At 42.5% G+C, this 27,073-nt stretch overlaps 1 protein-coding gene and 1 long non-coding RNA gene across 11 annotated transcripts in view; one reads left to right on the forward strand and one right to left on the reverse strand.

The window, feature by feature from the left end:
* Peak1 (pseudopodium-enriched atypical kinase 1) overlaps positions 1 to 27,073 on the reverse strand; it is a 217,097-nt gene that overhangs the window by 33,096 nt on the left and 156,928 nt on the right. For all 3 annotated transcript variants that reach the window (XM_006511168.4, XM_006511167.4, NM_172924.3), the window contains 2 exons: positions 23,306 to 26,541; positions 6,939 to 7,123 (listed from right to left, as the gene is read on the reverse strand). In XM_006511168.4, the coding sequence (XP_006511231.1) occupies positions 6,939 to 7,123; positions 23,306 to 26,421 (3,301 nt within the window). In that variant the 5' untranslated portion in view covers positions 26,422 to 26,541. The remainder of the gene's footprint in view (positions 1 to 6,938; positions 7,124 to 23,305; positions 26,542 to 27,073) is intronic.
* The window catches only part of Peak1os, an 83,799-nt gene continuing 63,848 nt past the window's right edge, over positions 7,123 to 27,073 (forward strand). For 2 of the 8 annotated variants that reach the window (XR_003948326.1, XR_003948324.1), the window contains exons 1-4: positions 7,123 to 8,820; positions 8,904 to 10,808; positions 15,453 to 15,548; positions 20,623 to 20,763. This is a non-coding gene — a long non-coding RNA (pseudopodium-enriched atypical kinase 1, opposite strand). The remainder of the gene's footprint in view (positions 8,821 to 8,903; positions 10,809 to 15,452; positions 15,549 to 20,622; positions 20,764 to 27,073) is intronic. The other 6 variants (XR_003948325.1, XR_001779176.2, XR_003948327.1 and 3 more) reach the window with 6 other exon arrangements.

Below are 27,073 nucleotides of genomic sequence, written 5' to 3' on the forward strand. Positions count from 1 at the left end.
TCTGTCTTTGGCCCAGTCCAGCCCTTCTCTGATATCCTCTGCTCTTCACTTCAAAATGGAAGCCACCACTTCTTTCTGTGTTCTCTTAGCTCTCTTACATTTTTATAGTGTGCCCAAAAAATTTTTTTTTAAATACATCCTTCCAGAATCTCGTGTGCTACCAGACAAGCAGCATGTGTAGAGTAAATGTCTGCTGAACTGAAGGGCAGAAAACCAATAGAACTGGTCGTTATTCCAAATGGAAAGAGACAGCCCAAGTAGCAAGCTATAAAAATAACTACGTGGCCCCTCTCCTCCAATAGCAGTTTGGGCTCTCATGGGAGCCATGGGCATCTCACAAGAGAATCAGAAACTTGTTCTAAATGAAGCCAGGAGCACACCACAGTCTCTGCAAGTAGGTCAAGCTATCTTCTAGATCTCAAAGTGCTTTGTATTTTTGTGCTTTATTTTCTCCAAAAAGAGAGAGGGGGACGACATCACAAATTCCGATCATTTGGGTCAATGTCCTAAAAGTCCGGTATCTTAGCTGCTTTTATTTTAAACTTTTAATCCAGCACATTCTTCTTGAAGTCTCTGGGATCCAGACACCAAAGCTCAGTTTTCAGCAGCAGATAGAACATCACATACTCCACATTTTTGTGGCATACCAGCTTTCTAAATGGAAAGGAAAGTGGGGTGGGGGAGAGATTGATTCTAAATCTTGCCCTGCTATAAGCTAAAATAGCCCCCTGGCAATGTTTGGCTTGAACCAAACTCAAACCTTACTGTCTTCTCCAGCTCTGCACTCTAGCTGTAATCTCTCTCCACTTAAACATGCCTTTAGATCAGCAGACGAAGACAGCCCTGTATCACATCACCTTCCCCAAGCAAATAATGAAAACTCAACGGGAAGGGGAAAATGTAATGAGACTAATTCCAAGGGTGTTTAAAACTCACTGGGAATGAAAATGATTGACAGACAGCTCTTACAACTTACAAGGTTGGTATGAATACACAAGAAATAAGGTATTTGTAAAATAAATATTTTAAAAGATGATTGCATACTGAAAAACTTAAAATAGTAATTACATCATTATAAGTGATGGAAATACTAAAGGCACATTAAGAACAAACCATAATAAGTGTTTGCTTGAGATCTGGTAGCATTAAAGTCTTAGGGCCCTAAATAATGACACATTTAAACAGGAGCTGTCCTTTGATCACAGGTCGCGCCTTAGTGACAAGACAGGGAGGCATGGCTTCCTGACCAAGCTCACTGCCTCCAGCCAATCCATACAGAGCTGGAAGAATGAGCTTTAGCCCTGCGTATGCCTCTCCTAAAAAGTCTTCAGTGCCTCCAGTTTTCTATTAGTAAAAGATGCAGTGCTTTGCCCTAGATTCCTCTAGAAAGAAGCTTTCACTAACCTTTCAGAACAGAGAAACGATCACAGGGACTCGAAGGACAGTAGCCTCATGTCTTTCTCTCCAAAAGATCAGGCTATGCTACTGTTCCCAGCTCCCTACCTGGAACTGCAGCCATTTGGTATTAAACAACTGTTTTGCTAAATTGAGGTATTATAGCTCCAATTAACAGTACATATCTTCCTATTTAAAGTACAGTTTCAATTCTCATAACTAATCTACATCCCTATCTCAAAGAGTGGGAAGAGAAAGGAATTCAGAGACATCCATGTCCAAACACGGAGACACGCACTGCTCTTTATATAGATGTCAGACACCACCACTGTTAACCAGCTTTGTCACAGGAATAGGGACTCTCATTGGCTGGGCCAGCACTCTGTTCCCAGCAGCAGGCTTCTGAAGCTTAGGAGGAAAGGACCTCGTCTGCCAAGCGTTCTGTTCTTACTGTGTTGCGGGGGTGGGGGGGTGGGGTGGGGGTGGGTTGGGGGTGGGGACGAGCACAGAGAAATAGAAGCAACAACTGGCAAGCCATGGGGTACAACTTCCTGTCAAATAATAAAGCTGGCTGGCTTCCAGAGACCACTTGCATGGGTCCTCAAATAGAGCACTTTTAAAGAATGCCAGTGGTGTAGCAGCTGACAGGTCCAATGTCTGCACAGTCTTGTTACAGAAACCCTCCGCAAAGCCACAGATCACTTATTTAGGGGTAAGTTATCTATGCAATTTGAATACTGTACTCTAGTAACTAATTCTCAGATATAAAACCTATTTTAAAATATGAATGCAACTAACTTAGGAGCAAAAATTCATTTCTTTTAATAGAAATAATTACAATTATAGGAGGTATAACAAATGCTCAAACAAATGTTCAAAACTGTCAACTTCAGCTTTTTTTAAAGTTCCAGATAATCCTAACAGCAATTCTTCCTAAAATATTTTATTGTGTTTATTATTTATTTATTTATTTATTTATTTGGTGTGTATGTGCTTATGTGTGCATGTCTTGCACGCCCATGAGACAACTTTGGAGAGTTGGTTCTCTTCATCTACCATGTGGGTTCCAGGGATTTGACTCAGATTTGTCTGGCCTGGTGGCAAGTGCCTTTCTCTGCTGAGCCATCTTGACAGTCCTTAAATGCAATGCTTTCATCTTTGGTTCCTATAACTAACACTGCAGTGTATGCAATGCTTTCTGCCTAGTGATGATTGTGCACATAGATGTGAGGCGCTGTTCAGAATGACTTCTTAGGAGCGGGCACGTCTAATGGTACTCCACACTCACACCAAGACCAGCAGTCCAGTGTTGCAGGTGTTTGTGTATGGAGGCCCACCTCCCTTCTGACAGACAATGTGCCCCAGGCTTTGATGTTTGGCTTTGGTATTTGAAGGGGGAAGCTTTAAGGATTTGCTCAAAGTAACTGAAGTGAAGTTTGTGGACAGACTCTTATGGAGACCCGTAGAAGACTGAAGCAAAGTTCATATTGTTCCTTAATTACGGAATTTATGTATTAAGTCCAATAGTAGAAAAGCAAGCTGGATCAATAGATTAATAGAGCACGTAAACCATGAGTTGAAAGTCTCTCATGTGAACTTTCCTGGGAACAGTCAGATTTCTTTCATCTGGGAATCTTCAAAAGTCAAACCCAGCAGTCATTTTTAGCTCATTTATTCAAACACATTCTTAGCACCTCCTGTGTGTTTTAGATAATGTGCTAGGCTGTAAGAATACAGAAAGACAAGGAAGCCAAAAATACGTAGAGTAAAGGGAGTCTTGATTGAGCTTTTAAAAAAGCAATGTATAGTCCTTACTTGCAAAGTGAATGAAGGAGGCCTAAAGTTATCAGCTGGCTTTCAACAGAGTCGAACTTATATTCTTCAGATCCCAGCCAGATAATGAAGCAGTCAGACACACCCACATAAAAGACAACCAGCGACCCTTCTTCAAGACATTTTAAGACAGACATAAGAAACAAAGACTGTCAATGGTTTAATAAAAAGGGATATTCTATCACTTCTTCAGGAAATTGCTTTGGGTGTAGACATGTCCTAAAATTCAGATTGAGTGAGATTAAGAAGGTCAAGGCCAGTTCACCCTTGGTCCATGTGATCGCTATCCAGAGTGAAGTCACCAGCCCTTTGGGTGGCCCGCTCTAATGGCCTACTTTGTTTCCATCTGATAGGATCTCACACAAAACCTGGGGTGAGGCTGGTGGCCAGCAAGCCCAGGAAGCTTCCTGTCGCTGTAGTGCTGGGGTTACAGGCATGTGTGGCCCAACATGGCTTCATAGGTGGGCACCAGGGACTTAAACTAAGGTCTTAATGTTTGCACAGCATTTGCACATATTTCCACTTCTCTGATCCCTAACCCCTATTTGTTTTTAAGATAGGGTCCCATGTTTTCCAGAACAGTCTTGAACTCCTAACTTCCTGTCCACCTCCTAAGTGCCAGGATTACAGGTATGGGTTACCATGTCCAGCTCAACGGTATCATTAAAAAAAAAAGTTACTAGAGCTTTAAATCATAAAAAAGTTACCTAATGGGGGAGTTAACTGCATGCAGATGACTTGCTGAATGTCTTTAAAAAATAGAGTTCCAAATGCCACCTACGTACTTGTTCCACCAGGGGAAATGGCAAGAAACCCAAGCCCTCAGCTTCTAGTACTGATGGGATCAGCCTTAACTATTACTCCTCCTGAGCAGAAAAAGTAAGCAGGTATCAAACCATACAAGGTCAAGCGCAGAGCTACTGAAGCACTTACAGAAGGCTTGAAGCTAATTATTTTTCTAGGTCTAACTTTGCTGTGGATTGTTCCCTTTTTGGTGGTTGATAAGTGCATCAAAATGTATTTGATAGTTAAAGTGTGAAACACATCACGAAGCTGGACAGCTTCAGAATGGCTGCAAGTCCCGTAGACGATTAGACTTTAGGTAGATCTGGTGAATTTTGGGTATTATAATTTTACTTGAAGTTTTTTGTTTGTTTTTTAAAAATAAGAATAACAACAACAACACAACAGGGTCCCAAAAGAAGCCTGGATAACTGGATCATATACTTAAGAGAAGGAAAGCAGCCCATGCTTTTTCCTTTCCTCTGGTGCTGGGCATTGAACTCAGGCTCTTGTGACTGCTAGGCAAGAGTTCTACCACCGAGCTAAACTCAATGGAAATCCATCAGTCTTTCTCACAGGACATTTGTAGTTTTGGATTCTTAAGTAACTATCGTTTTTTGAAGTCTTTACTTCTGTGTCTGAAAGTTGATGATTGAAATTCACAGCCCATCATCAGGGCTTTGCAAGAATGTAATGACTGAGAGCATCAGAGCCATGAGTGCCTAAGGCTCTGGGTTCTAATCACGGCTCAACCTCCTCTAACAATGAGATAAGATAGATAAACTTACAGGGAAGCTTGTAAAATTTTTTAAATTTTTCTTTATCTTTGTATCTATGTATCTATCTAGATAGGTATTTACTTTTGAGGTAGGGTCTCATGTAGGTCAGTCTGGCCTGACAGTCACAACTCTGTAGCTGAGGATGACAGGGACTTCCTGGGCTGTCTACCTCCATTTACAAAGTGCCAGGATCAAGGCACGTGCCACTGTGCTCACTTTCTCTCTCTCTCTCTCTCTCTCTCTCTCTCTCTCTCTCTATTTTTTATTTTTGGCGGGGGAGGAAACTTTTTATGAAGCAGAGGGTAATCTAAAGATCACAGTTAGGTTCCTGGCTTAGGCTCCCAAGGGCTGGGATTCCAGATGTAAGATGTCACACCCAGTAGCAAATAGAAATTTTAGGAAGAGTTGCTGTATGGTATTCCCAACAATTGTGATAAGTGTTACCGAGGCTGTTATAAAAGAAATTTTCGCATAGCAAAGATATCTACTCATATAATTCCTGATATGCTATTTTAGGGCATGAAGTAAGTAAAAACTTCATCTTACAATGTACTTCTAAAAATATAAAGGGATGAGAAAAGTCCAATAAACCATTCAACTATAAAGTTTACTGGAACTGCAGTTAGAAATCTTTTCTTGTGGAACATAATTTCAAGTCCTTGAGGGTTGTTCTGACTGAGTCTCTCAGACATTAGAGTAGTTCTCCTATGGCTTCAATCTTTTGGACTTATAAGTTAAGAGACCTGTTATTTTCAATTTTTAAGCATACTAGCTGATTCTGATAGCACTTTTCCTTAAAATAACATGATGGAGGAAAAAGACAAAACAAGGAGATGAGAAACTAGGTCCTTCAGAAACATACTCCAGCAGTTTCTACACAGGATCAGTGGTTCCTAAACAGGGGTCAGTGGTTCATGAGAATCTGGCGGGCACATGATCCTCAAGCAGTCCTTGCTGCTCACGTCTTCCCCACAGGAGATAAGCACCAACCCCCCTTATGCTATTCCAGGTTTTCCTTTTCAGAAGGAAAGAAACTGTGATACTCGAGGGAGGGAGATCACCCAGAAGTCACTGGGAATTGCAGTGAAGAAAGTAGAGACCTGAGGAAGCTCTGCAGACACTTCTGAAACAATCCTGTTTAGTCTCTTTGCATGTTCTCACTATCACAGGTCTGTGACACAGGCTGTCAGCCCCTGCTCAAACACCTCCAACCATAAGACTCATACTACGAGTCTGCTGATACAGGTCAGAAATCCCACCCTTCACATTATTCAATCCTGTGTATATTTTGCCCTGAAATACTCCTTCAGTTTGTCCACTGTTCTTTCTCCCTACCTTGACTGAGGTCCCCCTCATCCTGTCATGTAGTCCTGCAGTACCTGCTACCAAACACCACAGCCTATGTGAACCCATTCTGATTCATGTCATTCTGTCTTCTCGAAGCCCTTTTATGGGTCACTATCACAAATAACAAAAGGTCTAAGATTTTAACCTGAAATACATCTTATCTAATGCTCCACATTGCAGCAACCTCAATGGCTGTGGCACCAAGCTATTCTGTATCTCCATCTTCTTGTTCACTTGTTGCCTCTGTCTGGAACATTCTTTCTTCTCTTTGACAGTGAGTTAAATCAGCTCAGGAATGATTTCCGGGAAGGCTTCTTTTGACATTCTTCTTTGTGTAACATGGAAATATTCCATGTGTGTTTCCGCAATTGTATTTATCACATTATACTGAATACACGCTCCCTTCTTCTCTTCAGGTTGAATCCTTCAAGGCAAGGTCTACATCAGCACAAGGCACAGGGCTCATGGGGCAGGCATTTAAAATAAGCCTAGGACCGGGCGTGGTGGTGTATACCTTTAATCCCAGCACTCAGGAGGCAGAGGCAGGCAGATTTCTGAGTTCAAGGCCAGCCTGGTCTACAAAGTGAGTTCCAGGACAGCCAGGGCTACACAGAGAAACCCTGTCTCAAAAAACCAAAAAAACAAAAAACAAACAAACAAACAAACAAACAAAAAAACCCAAAAAAAGCCTAGTAAAACCTGAATGTTATGTTTTGAAACAAATGTAGATTTATAACTCTAATGGTGTTACTGTACATAAAGACGCGGCTTAGGTACTATCTATATAACCTTTGTACTTACCTAGGTTGCTGTAGGTTGCACTGCAGGGACTCACGTCAGTAGGATCCAAAGTGTCATCTTTTTCTTCTTCCCTTTCCAGGTCAGGTGGAGGCAGTGTTGGTGTGACTGAAGTGCCATCTTGCTTCCCAGCAGGAGTTCTTGGATCCCGAGGAGAAAGTTCTCCTGCCACTTCATGGGTCACACGACTGAAACAAATAAGACAGTCCATCAAATTTGTATTCAAAAGTTCTATTAACATTTAGATTTATAGAGCAGGGTGTGGTGGCACAGGTCTTTAATCCCAGCACTTGGGAGGCAGATGCAGGTGTATAGCTTGGTGAGTTCCAGGCCAGCTTGGTTTATATAGTAAGTTCCAGGATAGTCAGAGCTAACTAGAAAGGATCTGAGACCTTCATACCTGGTCATTAAACCTACATGTTTGCTTGTTTTTCTTTTTTAAAGGAAGAATAGGTAACAATAAAATCGAATGAATGCTTAACTGATTAAAGGGAAAGACTCAAGACTTTTGTAAATCAGTTGCTGTATTTACGGTATTTACTATATTCCCTAATAGTACTCTACTACTATAGTAAGTACCACACGTTGCTTTACTTAGCACATAGTATGTGCTACATGTTAAAATATTTACTGAGGTATTTAGAAAGAACTAGGAGTAAAATTGTGATTATATTATGTGATGAAAGGATAAGTTAATGCCAGGTAGACAGAAGGGTCAGTTCTCATCTACATGGTACAGGAGGAAGGGAAATGGAAAAGAAAGCTTAACTCTTTAGCTGACTCTCCTCGAGGAAAACGAGTCTGGAGCATCCTGCTGGTCACGAGGCAGTTAAAGGTCAAGCTTTCTTTTTTCTGCCACTGCCAGCTCACTTACTTTTAGCTTTCTCTTCCCAGTCTCCCCACTCCCGATGAAAACTGTCAACTCTATGGTTATGAAGTACAAGATGATCAAATGGTCACTAACTGCTGGAGAATAAGATGGCCAAGTTGGCCAATCGCAAGTTGCTGGCCAATGAAATATATTCAAGAAGTGTTCTGAGACCATCAAATCCCACCATATTCTTTCTGATTTCCTTCTGGACAAAGAGAAACGAGGATAAGAAACTTTTTGGGGGGTGGGGCGGGGTTGGGGTCCATTCATGGATGTCTGTCTTCAGGACAGAGGATGACACCAACAGTTCTCAATGACTGCTCCTGCTCTTTTGAAGCAGGTTCTCTCCCTGAACCTATGCCTCACGGATGGCCTAGACCGGATGTCCTTCTAGGAACCCACTACATCTGACTGTGGAGGTAGAACGCTGAAGCTTTCACACTCTTTCCTCTCAAAGAAGAAAGGCCATTTTAGTTACACAAAACGTGCTGCCTTGAAACTAGAAGTAGTTTACATTAACTTTCACCCAGCAAAGAGAACTTACTTTTTCCTTCAGTATGTGTATAACTGCTCAGTAGTGTGCCCCTCTGCCTCCCGCAGTGGCTTGGAAGTGTCACTTCACTTTGGCTGTATGGAGGTGAGGGGCCAAGCTCCTTGTTATCATGCCCTTACGATGTCCCCTCTAAGGAGAAACCATCTTTGTGTGGCAGGCCTGGTTTTTAAATTTAATTTAATTTTTTTTCCTTTGATGACTACAGTAGCCCACTGAGAAGAGGCAGCATGTTTACACAGACTGCCCTGCTGACTGCTGGAGGAGAAATTCCCTCCCACTTCTCCAGTTCCCAAGAGCCAGAGCCCATAATGGAACTTCTAGTTCACTCGGCACTGCTGGTTTAAAGAAAGACTTCAGGCTCTGTTGGCTTGGAAACAGTATTTCTGAAGTTGTGCAGCCAGCAGATTTCAAGACTTATATTTCTGTCCAGATACACGCATAACTTCTAAAATTAAAGGCTGGTAAGAAGGTACTCCTTCAGATTACCTCCTTAAACCTGCACTTGATGTATGCTTTAATGACACAGATGTAAAATCTCTTACAGAAACTTGTGGGCTGGAGAGACTACTCAGTTGATTAAGTACTTACTGTGCAAGGAAAGGACGTGCATCAGATGCTCAGAACCCATAAACATTTGCACACAGGTGGGACGTCCCAGGCTACGAGGGCAGAGAAAAGCACTGGACTTGCTGACCACCTCTGGGCTGTTACAGGTTTGTAATCTCAGCTCTTCTGGAGGCTAAAACAAAAGGATTCCTTCCAATTCAAGGCCTGCCTGGGCTCCATTGTGACTGCAAGGCTAGCCTGGGCAATGGAGCAAAGCTGCCTCAGAATAAAAGTAGTTTAAAATGGGCTGAGAAGAGCTTGTGAGAAAGTGCTTGTCTAGTATATGCTAGGTCCTCGATTCAATGCCAGCCAGGCTGTTAGGGATCCCTAATCTCTGAACTTGCTCTTGGTCCTTTTTCTTTTACTTTAAAGTTAGCTTATTTATATATTGCACAGGAATGTGTGTATGTACTTGCTTGTGCAGGTATCTTTGGGGGACAGAGGTTGATGTCAGTTGTCTTTTTCTGCTATTCTCCACCTCAGTTTTGTTTTTCTGAGACAGGGTCTTTCCTGAACTTGGAGCTCACTGTTTAGGCCAGATGTGCTCCAGTGCTGGGGTTACAGTTGTATGCTTGCCATGCCTGCTTTTCTACCTTGCTGCTGGGGATAAGCAACTGTGAAAACCACTGCAAGAGAAGCTGCTGTTAACCTCTGGAATCCAAGGGTCTGTTCCACATACATAATACAGAACGTTGCTCTACGGGTGTGGACAAACAAAGCACGGATGCTGAAAAGCAAGAGATATCAAAGACTCACCCGCTGTACTCACTCACACAGTTCCCCATTGAGGGACATTTTCACAGGATCTCCTCAAACCTGTCAGCCATGTTCTGAAGCCGACCGAGCAGAGGCCACTGAGCTCCGAAGAGTTCCAAGCTGTATAAGCTAGGCCAAGATACTCGAATCCTGTCCCTCAGTCACACCTACTGCACCTTGACCTTTACTATAGGGGCTTGGTCTTGGAAAGCTGCCAAATTACCTTTGGGGAGCTAAGCATGAAAGCTAGATTTATTAACCCTTTGGGGAGCACAGGGCAGCACAGACTATGTAACAGGTTAGAATGCACTGGTACACAAGGTTACCAGTTAAAATAACTGTCAACTATAGAAAGCTATGCAACAGCTTTATGAATTTGTAAATGTATGCTGAAATGTTTAATCTGCATTTACAGCGACAGTCTTAAAAGGAGTAAGAACTTTAAAGACGCATCAATGATATGTCATGTCTTAATGCTTGGCAGAAGCTCTTCGTAGTCTTAACGTAGTAAAAGAGAGGGAAAAGAGAGGTTCTAAGAGTTGAAATGTAGGCAGCACTACAGAGACCAAAGTCTGAAGAACTGAGGCAGCATGAGTAAGAGCGGCTCATTCCTTAAGTATAAACATTGGAAGGAGACAGAGCAGCCAGGAGAAGACGGGAAAACCTGCCTCTTAGTGTCGGAGTGGGCACAGTAATTGCATAAAGGAGTTCGAATCATTTATTTAGAAAACAAATGATCAAAATAATCAGAAAATCTTCTCAAATTCTAAAGTGATCTTTTATATAGGCTTTATCTCCTGACAGGACGTCTCACCACCGATTCACTGGGAGACGTGTAATGTGATGGAACACTTGTGTGGAAATTAGACGCTGGCTGTTTGTTTTCTTAGCACTTTGATCTTCTGAACTAATGACTCTATGAGGGAGGAAGGAGATAAAAGACGATGAAAATTCGCCGTCTCATTCAAGAGACGTGTAGGGAAAGTCCTACAAAATGAAAATCATGAAGAATATAATTTGAAAGTCTTATTAGAGGCTAACATGTGTTGAAATCATAAAATAATGACCAACTAGGTATTTTTTCAAGGTAAGTAAATTTCATATTCATTTTTATAAAACAAGACTATGTTTAAGTAATGAATGGCCTGTGAGCTTTTTATAGTTCTGCTATTTAAATTCCTTTCAAAGAGTCTCTAGTCCTGTAACAGAAGGTGGAGAGTTTGTAATAACTATGCTAATGATATCTAAGTCCTTAATCTTCAGGTTCTGTCAAACTGGCTTAGCCTCTCTGTGGCCCATCAGTACTCATTGTATTTTCATAATGGAAGGTGATGTGCATCAAACTGCACAGACAGCTCTTGGGATCCTTGGGTCCTATGTGCTCAGATAGAAAATATCCAGGAAAAAAGTGGACCAATATTGAACATATACACTTTATTTCTTCTCTCTATCCCCTAAACAAAGCAGAAAAATACTAGTCACACAGCATTTACATTGGACTAGGCTATGTTAAGTGATAAAGAAAGAAGTTAAAGTCTATAAAGAGACATGCATGGTGGGACACTTCAGGAAGACCAGCCCTCAGAAAGCTGATGCAGAAGGACTTGAACTGGGCTGGTGAGATGGCTCAGTGGGTAAGAGCACCCGACTGCTCTTCCGAAGGTCAGGAGTTCAAATCCCAGCAACCACATGGTGGCTCACAACCATCCGTAACGAGATCTGACTCCCTCTTCTGGAGTGTCTGAGGACAGCTACAGTGTACTTACATATAATAAATAAATAAATAAACAAATCTTTAAAAAAAAAAAAAAAAAAAAAAAAAAGAAGGACTTGAACTGAGAGTTCAAGGCCAGATTAAGTTACATAGTGAGTGTAAGGTTTGCCTAGGTTGGATGACCAGATTCTGTCTTAAGAAAAAAACAAAACAAAATGTCTACAAGAGGTTATATGTAGAGTAAACTCTATATCATTTCACAGAGAGACTCAGGCATCCAAAGATTTTATTTTGGTATCCAAGGAAACCTTGAAACCAAACCCCAGCAGATCCTGAGGGATGACTATACCTAAAAATCATTCACCAACTTTTCATTAAAGAGTGTTTTTTAATTGCAATTTGCTATGTTTGACCTACCACTTAAGAAACTGTCATATTTACTATGGAGATTACTCCTCTGAATTTGTAGAATGATTGTAAGGTGTTCAAAAGCAAGAGACACACTGCTACAGATCTGTTATCTAATAAATCCCTTGAAGGTTAAATCTCATCAGTCTGCAATATTCATACATAATTCAAAGTTATGGAAACAATCTCCCATGTGAAGACTCGCTTGCTTTACCCAGGTGGTAGGATTAATCATTATAGCATCAAATGAAATAATCTTTTTTTTTTCCTGGAAAATTTGTTCAAGACAGATTTTTGTAAGAATTCTGTTAAATGTCTGAATGTATCTTTTAACAGGCAAATCAAATTTTCCATCAGTACAGATTAAAGGCCTTTCTGTATCTAAATATTTCCATAATTTTAGTTCCACTTTAAGTTTCAAATGCAACCATCTTTGTTCAGCTTCAGAAGGGGCAGTTAATGAAACCAGAATGCTACTGAGACTGCCTGTCTCTTGGGCAAACAGCATTCTTTATTTTACCTGTCAGCTTTCTTCAGCTGCTACAGATGTCTCTACGTGATCAAAACCAACAATAAATGGATGCAATTTTTAAAGACTCAAATTCCTAAAATCCGAACATCAGAGGAATGTTTCATGGTTCTGTCTTTGGTCTCATGGGCTGTTTACTTCTAGGCTTTCCAGGGAAAGCGGCCTTTGCAGAAGTGGGATCAGCCATTAACCTTCAAGGAGAGTCATCATGACCCACACCTTTAAAACCTGTTGGTAGGGAAGAGAGGGGAGAACCCAACCAAAGTCAAACTCCATTTCTTCTTGTAGCTCTACTTTTCAGACCCCCGCCATGGTGACATTTCGTAATGCTACCTTGGTCTCTAAGTCAGCAACTTGATTTAGCCACATTTCCCAATCACTGGCATTCTCAGGTGGGAAGACATATCTATCGATCACTATCTAGTACGTCCAATTTCCCACTAAGCTTCCATAGCCTTTGAAACGTCAAACTTCTTATCCTGAACCGAGATTAACCTTTAACTGAGATTGGATGAGGTCCTGCTGCTGTCTAACAGAATGTGGTCAAACACAAGGAGTTCCTGCGTGTAAACCAAGTGCACACAGGATATGGCAGGCAGGTGCAAAGTCTGGAAATAGACTCTTATTTTTTGACACTCTATGGGGTCCACGTAAAAAGTAAAAACAGATGTGACAGCTGTTTGAAGTGTTTTCAAGGCCACCACCGATTGCATGCCGGCAAAGCAAGGAAGAACACAGGCCATCAGTAAATCAGTGTCACCTGCATAAAACTAAGAAAAGCTATAGTTTAAAAAGTTAACAGTTTGAAAATCCTGTGAAATTCAAAGTCAGAATGGCATCTGTGCAAATGAACAGCAGATAAATTCATTCTTGGAAAAGATCACTAAAATAAGGTTGCCGTTCTCAATGGCTATCGAAGCTACTCAGCCTGGGTTTGCTCTTGAAGACTATGGCGAAAGGGAGAGGCATTGCCTGAAAAGGCAGCCTCTTAGAAGCCAATGCCCAGCTCTCACCACGAATACTAGCCTAGGAGGGATGTCGGGGCTTGCACCATCTCCAGGCCAGGAAGCACTGGAGACCAGCTCTCCCCTCACTCTTACCTTCCTTTGCTCCAAGAGTCAGAGCAGGGAAGAGTCTGTACAAATACCAAATGCAATGGGAATGAGTACCGACTGAGACAAAGAGCTCTCAGGACAGTCTACTCAGTGCCGCATATGCTGTGCACGTTCCATGTGACACACCCAAGTGTCAGACATAGAAGCAAGTCTTCCCATTTCACAGATGAGAAAACTGAGGCTTAAAGAAGCAAATGACCTGCCTGAGGCCACCTGAGTTCAGAGGTGGCAGTGTGGGAATGTGAAGTGATGCTGTCCATCCCTGATGCCCATATTCTTTCTGCCACTCTGGAAGCATAAGGCAAGGGAGAAGCACACTGTACAGACCCAGTAAATGCCTGATTGTAAGGGTGCTTTAAAAGGAAAATTGCTTTAATTGAAATAGAAGGAGGCGAGGTGTAGTTTGTGAAACAAAAAGGAAGGCCATGGGGTGGGGCAAAGATGTCAAGAGGGGAGAGAGGACAAAGAGGGTAATAGAAGACATGTGACATAAATGTAGACGAGGGGAAGAGGGGACCAGCTGGAGAGCATGGGGTATGGAAGGAGAGCTGGAGATGAAGACCAATAAGAGCAAACTGTATGAAAATGTCATAATGAAATCCATTACTCTGTATGTTAATTTAAAAAACTAATAAAAATAATTGATAAATTAAAAAAAGAAATATGAAGTAATAATGAATACAGATGTGTTCTATTTTGAAAAACCCTAAATAAGCCAAAAGACTAATTATTTACATTGCAAAAGTATTTTTTCAAATAGGAGCTGCTCTTGCAGAGAATGTTCATAGATAATTGTCCTTCTACTAGTAATCCGCATTTGCTGGGTACTAGGCACACTGCTTCAATACACATCTAACAACAGCACCTGAGGCAGGGTTACTCTCATAGCAGCAACAACCGTAATGACAGGAGCCAAAGCATAGACAGTGTTTATCATGTGCCTCTTCTAAACCATGTTTCTCAGAAGTGGCATTACTAACATTTTTGAGCAAGATAATTCTGTTGTGGAGAGCTACCCCCACACTAGGAACATTCCAGTATTTTCTGCCTTCTTGGCTGTGATAACCAAAAAATGTCTCCAGACTTCGTCAACTGTCCTAAGAGAGTACCTCGGTGTTCCTCCTGAGCCCTTTATATAAACTCAGTCATTCTATACAACAACATACAGGGTAGGTTATCCTCTGATGAAGGGTCCCACCAAAGGCTCATGTTCATCATGCCTGAGAAACGGAAAGCTAAAACTCTTGAGAAGACTATGGAAAAGGAGGTGAGAAACTGGAGACAGACCAAGCGAGCTGGCAGAGGTCTTACACAGAGACTTCATTACTATGGCTAAACAATGGAATTTAGCCTTTAGGAGTACTAGGCTATTTTAAAGAGAAAAAGGGCAAGAGACTGGGCAAGAAGAATTAGCAAAATCCTTCAGTAAATGAGGTAGAAGACACTGTAAGGCAAACCAGATAGATGTAAATAAGAGCATAGATGTGGTGTGTATTTTGGAAGTTTAGTCAGCAGGAGGAAGAGCCAAGAGAAGTACCAAAGATGATTCCATCTTCTGGCACGAACAAATGGATGGGTGGTAGGCCATTTACAAGAAGGGAAGACTTGGAACAGAATGTACTTATAGGGAATAATCAAATTCTGTCTTGCACATGTTTCATTGGAAATACACTTTTCAAGTACATGTAAGTCATGGGGAATATTTGGTGGATAAAGATATACATTTAAGAGTCATTAGTATGTATAGGTAAAATTTAACGCCAATGATGTTAAGCCAGTAAGACTTAAAGAATCTCGTTCAGTATATGGTTAAGATTTTGAGCGACACACTGAAATAAAAGTGAAGCGACTCCTAGAATTTGCTTCAATCATGGGCTATGGGAAAAGATGAGGGGTGAAGGAGACATGATATGTAAATTGATTTTTTTGTTAAATTTTTTATTTTTATGGATGTTGTGCCTGCAGGTCTGTCTACTGCAAGTATGCCTGGTGTCCTTGGTGACCAAAAGAAGGGGCCAGATCCCCTGGGATTGGAGTTACAGATGGTTGTGAGCTGCTATGGTAGGTGTTGGGAATGGAACCTGAGTCCTCTGAAAGAGCTGTCAGTTTTCTGAACCATTGAGCCATCTATCTAATGCCCACGTCCGTCCGTCTGTCCGTCCGTCCGTCCTTCCTTCCTTCCTTCCTTCCTTCCTCTCTCTCTCTCTCTCTCTCTCTCTCTCTCTCTCTCTCTCCTTCCTTCCTTCCTTCCTTCCTTCCTTCCTTCCTTCCTTCCTTCCTCCCCACCCCCTCTGTCTCACTATATAGCCCAGGCTAGCTTAGGCTCATGATTCTATTATCCTCTTGACTCAGCCTTCCTGAGTGCTAGGAATATAAACTATACTATACCTAGAAAATGGAAAGCGTGGCTTTGTGGTTGTAGGGAACCATATCAGCTCAGGACCTCAAAGATCAAGTTCTCAGCACAGAGATACAAAGAACAGGGAAGAGACTGACAGGAGACAAAGGTTAAGGAAGAAGGGGAAGTGAACAAGGGGGAGGGGTCAGGGTGTTTGTCCTGGAGTGGGACACAGGACTGCCTCTGGATAGAGAGGGGACAGATGTGGCCCAGAGGCAAATGGCAGCTTAGGTATAAGAGGGGCTAGAGAGATGGCTCAGGTGTTACAGGCTAGGCTCAAAAATATAAAGGTACAAGGGAAAACCTTGTGTTAGAATGAGGTGTTTAATTTTAATTGGGCAGGTTAATTACGTGAGCCAAAGGGGCCTTTCATTGCTGGACATCAATACCTTGATAGCTTGGTAGTCAGCTTCAGGAGGAGGAAGAGGAACAGATCTTGGTGGCTAGCTGTCGGAATGTAATCTAATGCTTTTTAGCAAGGGAGAAAGGCAAAACCTGTCAGAGCCATGCTTGTGAACTGGCTAGAGTCCCTTCAGTGGTAAATATCTGAATCTGCCCGCCTGCCTGCCTGCCTGCCTGTCTGTGTGTATTTACTTTTGTATATAGTTAACATTTCTGTACTCTAAAAAGGCCTTTCAAAAATAAAATGACCCTTTTAAAGATGGTTTTCATTAAAAAGTAATCCTGTACTTTCAATTCTAAGTAAACAATATATATGAAGGTCTTAGATAGGAAAAAAGGCTGAGTATCTGGAGGCCTAGAACAAGACTAAATGAGCAGGAGGACGGTGCTCACAGAGGAAATCTCTTTCAGAAAGGTATATATGACTCCTCAAAACAGGCTGCAGGGATGCTCAGAGTTCTGGTTACTTAAGTGTAATGGGGAAATAGGTCAACTCTTACTGTTATATCTATCCAACTAGGTGCTTTAGTGATATCTATTTTGTCTGTATAGCATCATCTTTTCCCTGTTGAATACAAAAGAAAACCTTAGCTCAAAAGAGGTGAAATCAAGCCAGGGGTAAAGTGAGAAGCCAGATCTTTGTCAGCTCCAGAGCTTGCATTTCCCCCACCACATTATTCCCTATGTTATGAATGCTGAGTTCAGGAAGAGTGGGCAGACAGTGTTCTAAAAGGAGCAGAGCAGAGATTCCCGACTAGTCATAGTCCAGGCTACTCATCTCGTTATTTCTTGGTTCCACCGGCTTGAGGGGAAAGATGTGTAAGGATATATCGCTGAATTAAGATCTGGTTACTACCACTAGCACCACTGACGGGAAAGTTTTGTCTTCTAATGCAAAGCTGTTCTGGTATCCAGCTTACAGCTGACAGGCAGATTGCCCTGTTTGCTTCTGTATTTAATCTGTGGAGACATGTTGCTTAGTTAGAGAATATACAGGGACTCAGTCTCATCTAGTTACAGGTGGAGAGTGGGTATACATTACTAACCTTTGAGAGAACTCCAGCCATTTGCTGGCACCGCATTAGAGTGCCAAATGGCATTTCATAAATGTTAGTTGCAGTGTGGGGGGTCTACCAAAGAACTTCCTGTTCTCAGTTATGTCAAAATCCATTTGCATAATTTTATAATGTTACAGGGACAGTCATTTGGAATTATCCTTCAAATATAGATTCCACCATAGGATATTAATAAACCAACCAACGATTGACCTCTTGTTAGTGCCTCCGCCAATCTCATCAAGCAAATGGTTTAAGGATTAGGAAGCTGTCAAGGTCAGTGCTGTAGTGTCTGAAAGCTTGAGTTTTATTACAAACAAACACAGTTGGTCTCCTTGAAAGTGGCTTGCCAGTTGTCCTTTCCACAGTCTGTAAAAGAAGGTGCTAAAGTTCCTAACTGAAGCTGTCCAGCACAACCCATTTTCCCCTTAGGATCTTTGGCATGCTGAAATGTACACGGGTACTTCCACTTCAGCACACAATTAAAACCAAAAGATAAGTAATCAAGGGTTAAGATTTAATACAAAATTACTACTCAGTCTTAAGCAAAACTGATTTTTCCCCTTTTAAATTCCTAGTACCATTTGATGCCATGGCCTTGTTTGAGCTTCATGGCAATTACTCTTATCCAGATGTTTCTGCACTGTCAGTACAAAGGTCAACAGAGGGAAAAGAAAATATCAGCATCTGTGTTGGTTAGTTTTTCATCCTGTGACAAAATAATCCGAGATGATCAACTTATAAGGAGAAAAGATTTATCATGGCTTACAATTTCAGTTCATGGTAATTTGGAGCACTGCCTTTTGGCCTGTGCCTAGGTAGTGTCATTGAGGGTGTATGTAGAGAAAGCTGCTTATGAGAGAAATGGATAGGGAAGGGATGAGCGGAGACAGGGGGGAGACAGGGAGAGGGGTCCAGGATAAGAAACAGAGAAACTGAGACTGGAGTCCCAAGATCCTTTTTAAAGCCATGTACCTCAGGGGCTTCCTTCAAAGGGGCTCCATTTTTTTATTAATAACTTTATTTGTTTACATTTCAAATGTTATCCCCCTTCCCAGTTACCCTTCCCCCTCCCCTCTATGAGGGTGCTCCTCCACCCATTCATCCACTCCCGCCTCATGCCTCTAGCATCCCCCTACGCTGGGACATCAAGTCTCCCCACCTCCTATTGATTGATGTCGGATAAGTCCCTGGGAGTTCTGGGTGGTCCAGTTAGTCGATATTGTTCTTACGGGGTTGCAATCCCCTTCAGCTCCTTCAGTCCTTCCCCTAGCTCTTCCATTGCCATCTTCGGGTTCAGTTCTGTGGTTGGCTATGAGTATCTGCACCTGTATTGGTCAGGTGCTGATAGAACCTCTCAGAGAACAGCCACACCAGGCTCCTGTCAGCAAGCACTTTTGGCATCAGCAATAGTGTATATGTGGGAGGGGTTGGTGACTACAGATGGATATAACTTTTTGTGATAAGGCTTAAAATATGTTCTTTTAGAACATTTGAAATACTAACTGTATTAAGTATTGTCATCATGCAGAAGAATGGACCACCAAAACTCATCCTTATGTGAAGCCTGTACCCCTAACAAACATCTTCCCTCCTACCGCCCAGTTTATGATAACGTCTCCCCTTCCCCACTGCACTAACTTCTGGTGAGTGTCTCTTCTCCTTTTTGAGTTCCACTTGTTAGCATTTCCTATTCACTATCCTTTCTAGCTACACATCCTGCTTCCAATTGTTTTCCTCTTCCTTTTGCCTTCAATGTTGTTAAGCCCTGAGGGTCAGCAGAAAGAATGGAAACAGGCAACCTCAGGAAATAGGAGGTTAGGGGGACCCTCCAGAATGCACCAGAGAACTGGGAGGTGAGAGACCCCCCAGGACTCAAAGGGAGGGACCTAGGATGAAATGCCCAACAGTGGGGAGAGGGAACTTATAGAGTCCACCTCTAGCAGGAAGACAAGGCATCAAATGAGAGATGGGGCTGCCACCCCACAGTCACATCTCTGACCTATAATTGTTCCTGTCTGGAAGAATTACAGGGATGGAAATGAAGAGAAGCCTGAGGAAAAGCAGGTCCAGCTCAAGGAGAGGTCCCAAGGCCTGACACTATTACTAAGGCTATGGAGTGCTAATAAAAATGGACCTAGCATGACTGCCCTCTGAAAGACCCAACAAGCAGCTGAAAGAGTCAGATGCAGATATTTGCACCCAACCAATGGACAGAAGCAGCTCTCCCCTGTTGTTGAATTAGGGAAGGCTGAAAGAGGCTGAGGAAAAGGGCGATCCTGTAGGAGGACCAGCAGTCTCAATTAATCTGGACCCCCAAGATCTCTCAAACACTGGACCACCAAACAGACAGCATACACCAGCTGATATGAGGCCCCAACACACATACAGTAGAGGACTTCTGGGTCAGAGATGATGCACCTAACCCTCAAAAGATTGGAGGCCCCAAGGAGTTTAGAGGTCAGGTAGGGTAGGGGGTGGGAGCATCCACATGGAGACAGAGAGGTGGGGAGGAGGCATGGGATGTGAAGCAGACAGATGATGGATGGGGGGGGGGCAGGGAATGGAATATGGAGTGTAAACAATAAATTAAAATATAATTAAAAACAACAACAACAACAACAACAAAAACCTAGCTGATAAGTGTGCATGGGGGACAGTTGTCCAGGCTGGCCTTGAACTCACAATCCTGCTGCCCCAGTGTCCTTTCTGATAGAATTACAGATATATGCTGCCATACTCAGCCTTATTTGTCTTTTAAGATCTGGTTCCAATTTCATTTCGGAGAAGTGGATTTCAGCTGATTTAATCACTAGGTGTTCTGGTCTACTTTATCATTCTGTGCACGGAGCACTTACCACATTGAGGATAGAGGGGCTAGTAACACGTTTAAACATCTAATATGCCAGACCCTGGACAGCCTATTTTATGTCTTCCCATAAAATGTTCAAATTAATTCTATGCGATAAGTATCACTATAGCCCTATATACTGAAGGACCAGAGAGTCAAAGCTAAAGTCAAACCCAAGTTCATTATTGCAGCAACGTCTTTCCCCTATTTGTTCTAAGGCTAATGGCACACATTCAATTTATGTCTTTGGAAAGTCAAATAAATGTTAGAAATTGTTAATACCAAGCACAAGGCTCTACCAGGCTCTCATCTTTCAGGCCCTGCAGGATAGCCATCAGAAGGGCATTTTTCATTCTTCATTCTTTACAGACAGTTTAGATTTGGCATCTTCATTTACTTATAGAAAAACCGTATTTTCATTTCTTTCAGCTGTGTGTTCCCAGGCTCGAGATGGTAATTGAATGATCACACTGCCATCAAACCAGAAACACAAATGTTGACATTTGATTGTAATGTTTTCCCTCTCAAAGTTACTTCAAGTAAATATCAATGACAATCCAAGTAAATGAGGTAATTATTTAAAAAGCAAATGGAGTATAGTTTTCAATATACATATTCATGCTTTAAACTTTCCATGAGGCTAAAAATAACCTATTGAATGCTTCTTTTTTTCTACCGACTCTGGGACATTCTAAAATGGGAGAATTTAAATGTGCCTCTACGAACTGCTCAGGATCCCAATCATAGCTTTATTTATGTATCTAGAACAGTGTTAAGACTAATGATTCTAAAGTGTGGCTCAACAACTTCAGCCTGTTGGATGTGCAAAGTCAGGATGTACCTCATACCAAGTGAATTAGAAGCCCTGGGGATTGCTGGGTGGTGGTGGTGGGGGGTGGTGGTGCACGCCTTTAACCCCAGCACTAAGGAAGCAGAGTGAAGTAGGATCTCTGAGTTCAGGGACAGCCAGGGCTACACCAAGAAACTGTCTCAAAAAACAAACAAAAACCAAAAAAATTTAAACTAAATTAAAAGAAAGAAAGAAACAGACAAACAAACAAACTAACTCTTGGAGTAGAACCTGACAGTATGTTTTAACATTCCTCTGGACAATTGTGAAACAGCCAAATCTTAGTATCGGTGAAGCAAATTAACTGTGTTATTTGGGTTCATGGACAGTTCTATAAAAAAATTAAAAATTCAACAGAAAGGGGTCTGCCATGCTCAGGGCTTGGGCTGCCTCACGTCCACATACAGTATAGTATAGCCACAGGAAAGAGTCACAAAAGAAAAGCTAAGCCATTATTTGGCTGTTCTCCAGGGTCTGGATACATCTACTACAGCCATACTTGAACAGGAGAAAAGTCATTTATTGATCTATAAGAGCTATATGCCATTCCCACCCAGGTAGTGCGAGCTATGTGCTATGTAAGTGGCTTCCTTCCTAAATGAAACAGGAGTCCAAAGTCTGGCATTGTATTACTGCTGGAGCATGACCGTTTATCGCCAAGGATGTAAAAGGGAGCCCAAGATTCAACCAACGAGAAGGCTGTTCTCTGGAACGCACTGCCTTTACTTCAGTTGCTTTGTTAGTAAGTGAGTGAATTTCAGGAAAATTGAGACTTGCTGGCATTTTGACATTTATGTGGAGGTAAGATCATTTTAGTAAGGAACATGAAGAAAACTTCCTGGCATTTTGCTAGGAAAATTGAAGAAATTAAATGTTCATTTTTCACTTACTTATTTTTTATAGAAAAATGGTGAGAAAAATCTGTCCTCTCAATCAGAAGTTGTTATCTTTGCCAGAGAGGAGGCCAGGCTGGGTGGAGAAAGTTTACTGTATGCCAGCAGGAAGATGACTCAGAAGAATCAAGTATTGGGGACACTTGTTCAAGACTAAAGTGAATAAGGATTAAAAAGAAATCTCTTTTGCTACAAACTTTGGATAAATGTACTTGTTTAACTGACAGTTAATTAACTTCGTTTATTATAGTAATAGAAAAGAAAAACAGGGTCCCTACACATAAACATATATATATATATATATATATATATATATATATATATATATATACACACACACACACATATATATAAGCAGAATATATATGCGCACATATATACGTGTGTGCATGTGTGTGTATACAGTTCTGGGACTGAAGCCAGACCGTTACACAAGCTAAGCAAGCACTCTACTACTGCTGGGTTACTCCTCTAGTTCTTTGTTGGACCTCATGTTCATTAATGATGTAGCATTTCAGGAAGAAAAAAAACATTTTCAAGTGAGACAAATCAAGATGTGGATCACAGCTCTAATAAAGACTAACTTAAGATTCTGGTCAATTCTTCTCCAATTCTCAGTTCCTCATCTGATGAATGCAGTCAATTTATAAGGCTTTAGTAGGATTTCAGAAAAATATTTGGATGTACCATGAAGAGAGTATGTGATCAAAAAATAGTAAGTGAAGTATTTAAGAGGACTGTTGCCTAGAGAGCTTACAACTGTCTGGGTGAAGCGAGGATTGTAACCCTTGATCTCGGTATCAATAACCAACTTTTCTTATTTCTTATTTCTCCTACGTGTTAAAAAAAATCCATAAACTACTTACTCTCTGCTCCATTCTTTCTCTACAACATTTGAAAAGAGGCCCCCCCCCAAAAAAAAACCCTAAACCTAAATAATGACTCAAGATAAAGTAATACATGTGAGAATAACAACTTGGTAAAAACCATAAAGAATTTCTTGAAGTTTCATTTCATGTGCATGAGGGAAAGCGCATTCATTTTGCTTCTTCCTTATTCCATCTCAGCATCCAGAACATATTATACATCGATATTACAGTGCTATGAATTTGCTTTTCTATGTTAAAGCCCCCTGCATTTACTAGAATGTGATGCACTACCTTAGCTAGGGATTCAGGGCCATAAGCCTCGTTCAGTGCAATGAGATCACTTTAATAATATTCTAATCTTCAAGATGGATAATGACCACGAAGCACTTCCTACAAACGGAAATGGCTGTTGTGCAATCTTAGAAGATATAAAAGAAAGCTTAGCACTTGAAAATGTATTTAAAGTATCTTTCTGCATTCCGCTGGTTTGGTTTACATACCTGCAAGCTTTGTCAGGAATCTGTGATGGAAGATAGCTACTTTTCTTCTCTTCCGAGTTCCGCAGTAACACCTCCTCTGCTCTTCCTTTCTCTGCCCCAGCCTTGCTTTGGTCCACACTGAGGTGGCCTTGGTCAGGGTCACACCTGTACATGAAGACTATAGCAGGCTTCTCGCTGGCCTCTCCTTTGGCCTCTGTGAACCAGTGATGGCGCTGGACTGGAGGGGGCGGCAGCATGTGGATGACTGTCCCGTCCAGGCCCACCAGCTTCCCTTTCTCTCGCTCTTTCTCCTTCTCTTCTTCCTCATCTGTTTTGCGGCGGCGGAAGAAGCTTTTAAATGATATCCAGCGTTTAGGTTTTGCATCAGCGGCTCGCCTGCTGCCTTCAGAGTGCAAAATTGATTCAGCTTCTGTTGATCGGGTAGGACTGGTTGGCTTCGTCCAATTGGTAAAATGCCTTTGCAACAGGTTACTTGCATGGTAAGGGGAGGAAGTAGACCGTGGTGGGGGAAAGGGAGGCGGTGGCTCACTCTGGGCGCTCGTCACTAATTTGGAGGGAGGAGAAGTCACTGGCTTCGTGGATGGATCTTTCTGAATTTTGGCAGTAGGGCTTTCTGTGGTCTGATGGGCCTCACCTTCCCCACTAGACTGAGATGTAAAAAGAGATTTGGGTCTGACTGGTGGGTTTTTAGGAATACTTTTTGTAGTATCTGCATCTGGGGGAACGGCATAAAGCTCTTCCACACTGCAAGCCTTAGGGCTAGATTGAGGTGCTTCTGGAGGAGTCTGGGGGGGTTGGATAGATGCCACAATCTGACATAGGACGGCGCTTGCTTTCTCCCTAGTGCTGTTGCTGCTGCTGCCTGGCACCTGAGACCCTTGTGCCCCTTCCGTTTTGCCCGCAGGCTCTTGAGTGGGTCTCTGGATTTTTGCTGGGGAGCTGTGGGTGGAACTGTAGCTTCTTTGTGGAGAAGACTGACCTCTGTTGAGACAATTGTTAAACTCCTGCACCTTCTGCGCTACTGAGCCTCTTTTCCGCTCTGTGCTGTTGGAAAACCCTTTAGCTTGGGGACAGTCTGTGAGCTTGCTGGGGGTGCTATCAGACACTTTGCTTTCAGTTTCTATTTCTTCGTAAGTATGGCTTATTACGCTTGTGGTTTTTTCCTTCACAGAGAGTTCTCCACTTGTTCCCAGAAAACTTTTGTAGATGGCGAGATTGTCATACGCATTTGGATTAATAACAATGGGGACTTTAATGGCATTTTTGGAACTCCGGGCATAGGATGGCTCATCATGGATGATAATGGGAAAAGGTGGCATCCCGGCATTGTTGTAACTATTAAATTTTATTTCAGACAAATTAGGTGACTTAACAGGGATGGTTTTAGAGGAGATGTTTGTAGCCGTGGGTGAAGTGGGCGCCGACTTATGGCAGTTTTTCCTTGGAGGGACATTTGGCCCAGGTCCCCCAGTACTTAATTCTATTTTAGGGATCTTTTGTCGTGGACTGGTGCTGGACGTCCACACTTCCTGGTATCGGATTGCACTGGATTTTTTGAGATGGGCATTTATTTGTCCTGGTGTCAATGCAGGTGATGTAACTGGAGAGTTTGGAGTAGAAGATGAACCTTTTATCTTGGGTCGCCCCAGGTGCTCGCTGGCCATGGCTGCCGACACATCCACAACGGTATATGGCTTACACAGCGGCTGTTCCAGATTTACCACACGGTAGGGCTTTGTCTGTTCTTCTACTGGGACGAGGCTTATGGTGACTGCCTGGCCAGCGATATCTGTAGAAGCTTTGCTCTCTGGCTTCTCAGTATGTACTGCAATCTTGCCATCCTTCTCCTGTAAACGGAGAGCAAGGACAGCTTTGTGCGTCTCTGGAACTTTCACCGAGCTTTTGGAAGTCAGTGATTCGTCCTTCTCCTCATTGTTACCAGGAGGACTTTCAAAATTAGACTCAGTTTCTGCTATGTCCTTAGAATTTCCTGGGTTACCAGGAGATATCCCCCCATTACAGACCTTCTGGGATAAACTGCTGGCTGTTTCAGAGCGTGACTCTTCTGTGAAGGAGGAGCCTGGTGATGTGCAGTCAGATGATATTGTGCTCTGAACGCTTCCTTGACCATAGGAGACCCCAGAATTTTCCTCATAACCATTCAGGATTTCATCATAGCTGTCGTCATAGTCCACAGCACAGATTCTCTGCAGAGACTTATTCCGTAAGGGGATAGTATTCCACTTTTTGCTCACAAAGAATCGAACAGGAGACAGGGTGTTTGCCCTGAAGTTAGCAAAGCGAGGCTGCCCTCTCATGCGAATCTCCATGGCCAACAGCTCTTCATCGCTCTCATCCCAGCTCTCATGCTCCTCCTCCATGTTACTGAAAAGCACATCTTCCTCACTCTCCTCACCACTGGAGAACTCAGGGTAGCAGAACCTGCCCCCTTCGTTACTGATGACCTCGGCGCTCCCGCTCAGGATGACGTGTTTGCCCTGAGAGTCCTTCATGCTCCCGGTCATGCAACTGGGTGGGATCTTTCTTTCCAACGATCGTTTGTAGCAATCATTTATTCTTCCCAAGAATGTTTCTCTGGCGTTTGTTTCATTTCCTCTGACCGGAGGGGTGGCTTCCAGGCCCGCTATCTCCTTTAGCACTTCAGTTAGCCCGTTGTTGTTATTGGATATCTTCTGTGCACTGTCATTATTGGCACACTGCTGAGGATCACTGCCAAAGCCTTCAGCATCACCTTCAGAATTGTTGTTAAGTGGTTTCTGGCTCAGGGACGTCTTGTTTTGGTTCCACCCCAGGATGACAGGCTTGTTCTCACAGTGTTCCTGGATGCTTAGCTCGCCACACACGCTTTGCCCATCTGCCACCATCATAGTGGGCTTCACAGCGATGGTGGGCTTTTTAGCCACAGGGGGCCGGAAGTTGCCCGTGCTCCTGACTCGGTGGTTGTTACTGTGATTGGCATTAGTTTTCCCACTGCCGTGGGTGATGGGCGTCTTCTCAGAGTCTGGAGGAAGCTGGTGCAAGCTTTTAGGTTTAAAGCAATTCTTGCATTCGCCAGGTTTCCAAACGTGTTCAGTAAAGGTGTTACAAGCAGACATTTTTAAAAATAGAACTTCGCAGACAATGCTTTTCCTTCAGTGCATAGCAAGACTTGCATTTGCATCTGTGAGTTTTCACCTCCTTATGTTGTCATAGCAGCTCCTCTAAGTACGATCAATCTGTGGGGAGGAAAAAGAAAAAAACCCTGAATGCGAAAGGTATATGAGATTTACCACTACGAATGATACGGAAAAGAACTAGCTTTAACGTCTAAATTTTTTTCTTCAAAGGATTGAGAAAAAAAAAAAACAATGGGGGGAGGGGAACAACTTTTCTATAGTTAACCGGCATCTTGGAAACTTACTCATATTGGTATCTATGTAATTTCCAGCTTGATGTGTCTATGGAAATAACTGTGTGATCTCCTATCCTGGGAAGGCCTGTATGTGTATGTGTGTGCTCGAGTGCACATGTGTGAGCTGGTCGAGCACAAGTGTGTGGTATGGAGTAAGGGGTGGGAGTGCTGGGAGGGAACCCGGTGCCTCAGATACACTGAGCTCCACTCTCCACCCCCGGGTTTGCCTTTGATACTGATCTGTGAGTGTCAGTCAATCTCTGCTTGACATATCTCAGTTCCTATGCATTCTTCCATTCACCCTTAACATATTAGCTGCTTAGCAGACTCTTTGGATCCAGTGCGCTAAAAATCAA

This window comes from Mus musculus, chromosome 9, assembly GCF_000001635.26.
Source record: "Mus musculus strain C57BL/6J chromosome 9, GRCm38.p6 C57BL/6J".
NCBI lineage: Eukaryota > Metazoa > Chordata > Mammalia > Rodentia > Muridae > Mus > Mus musculus.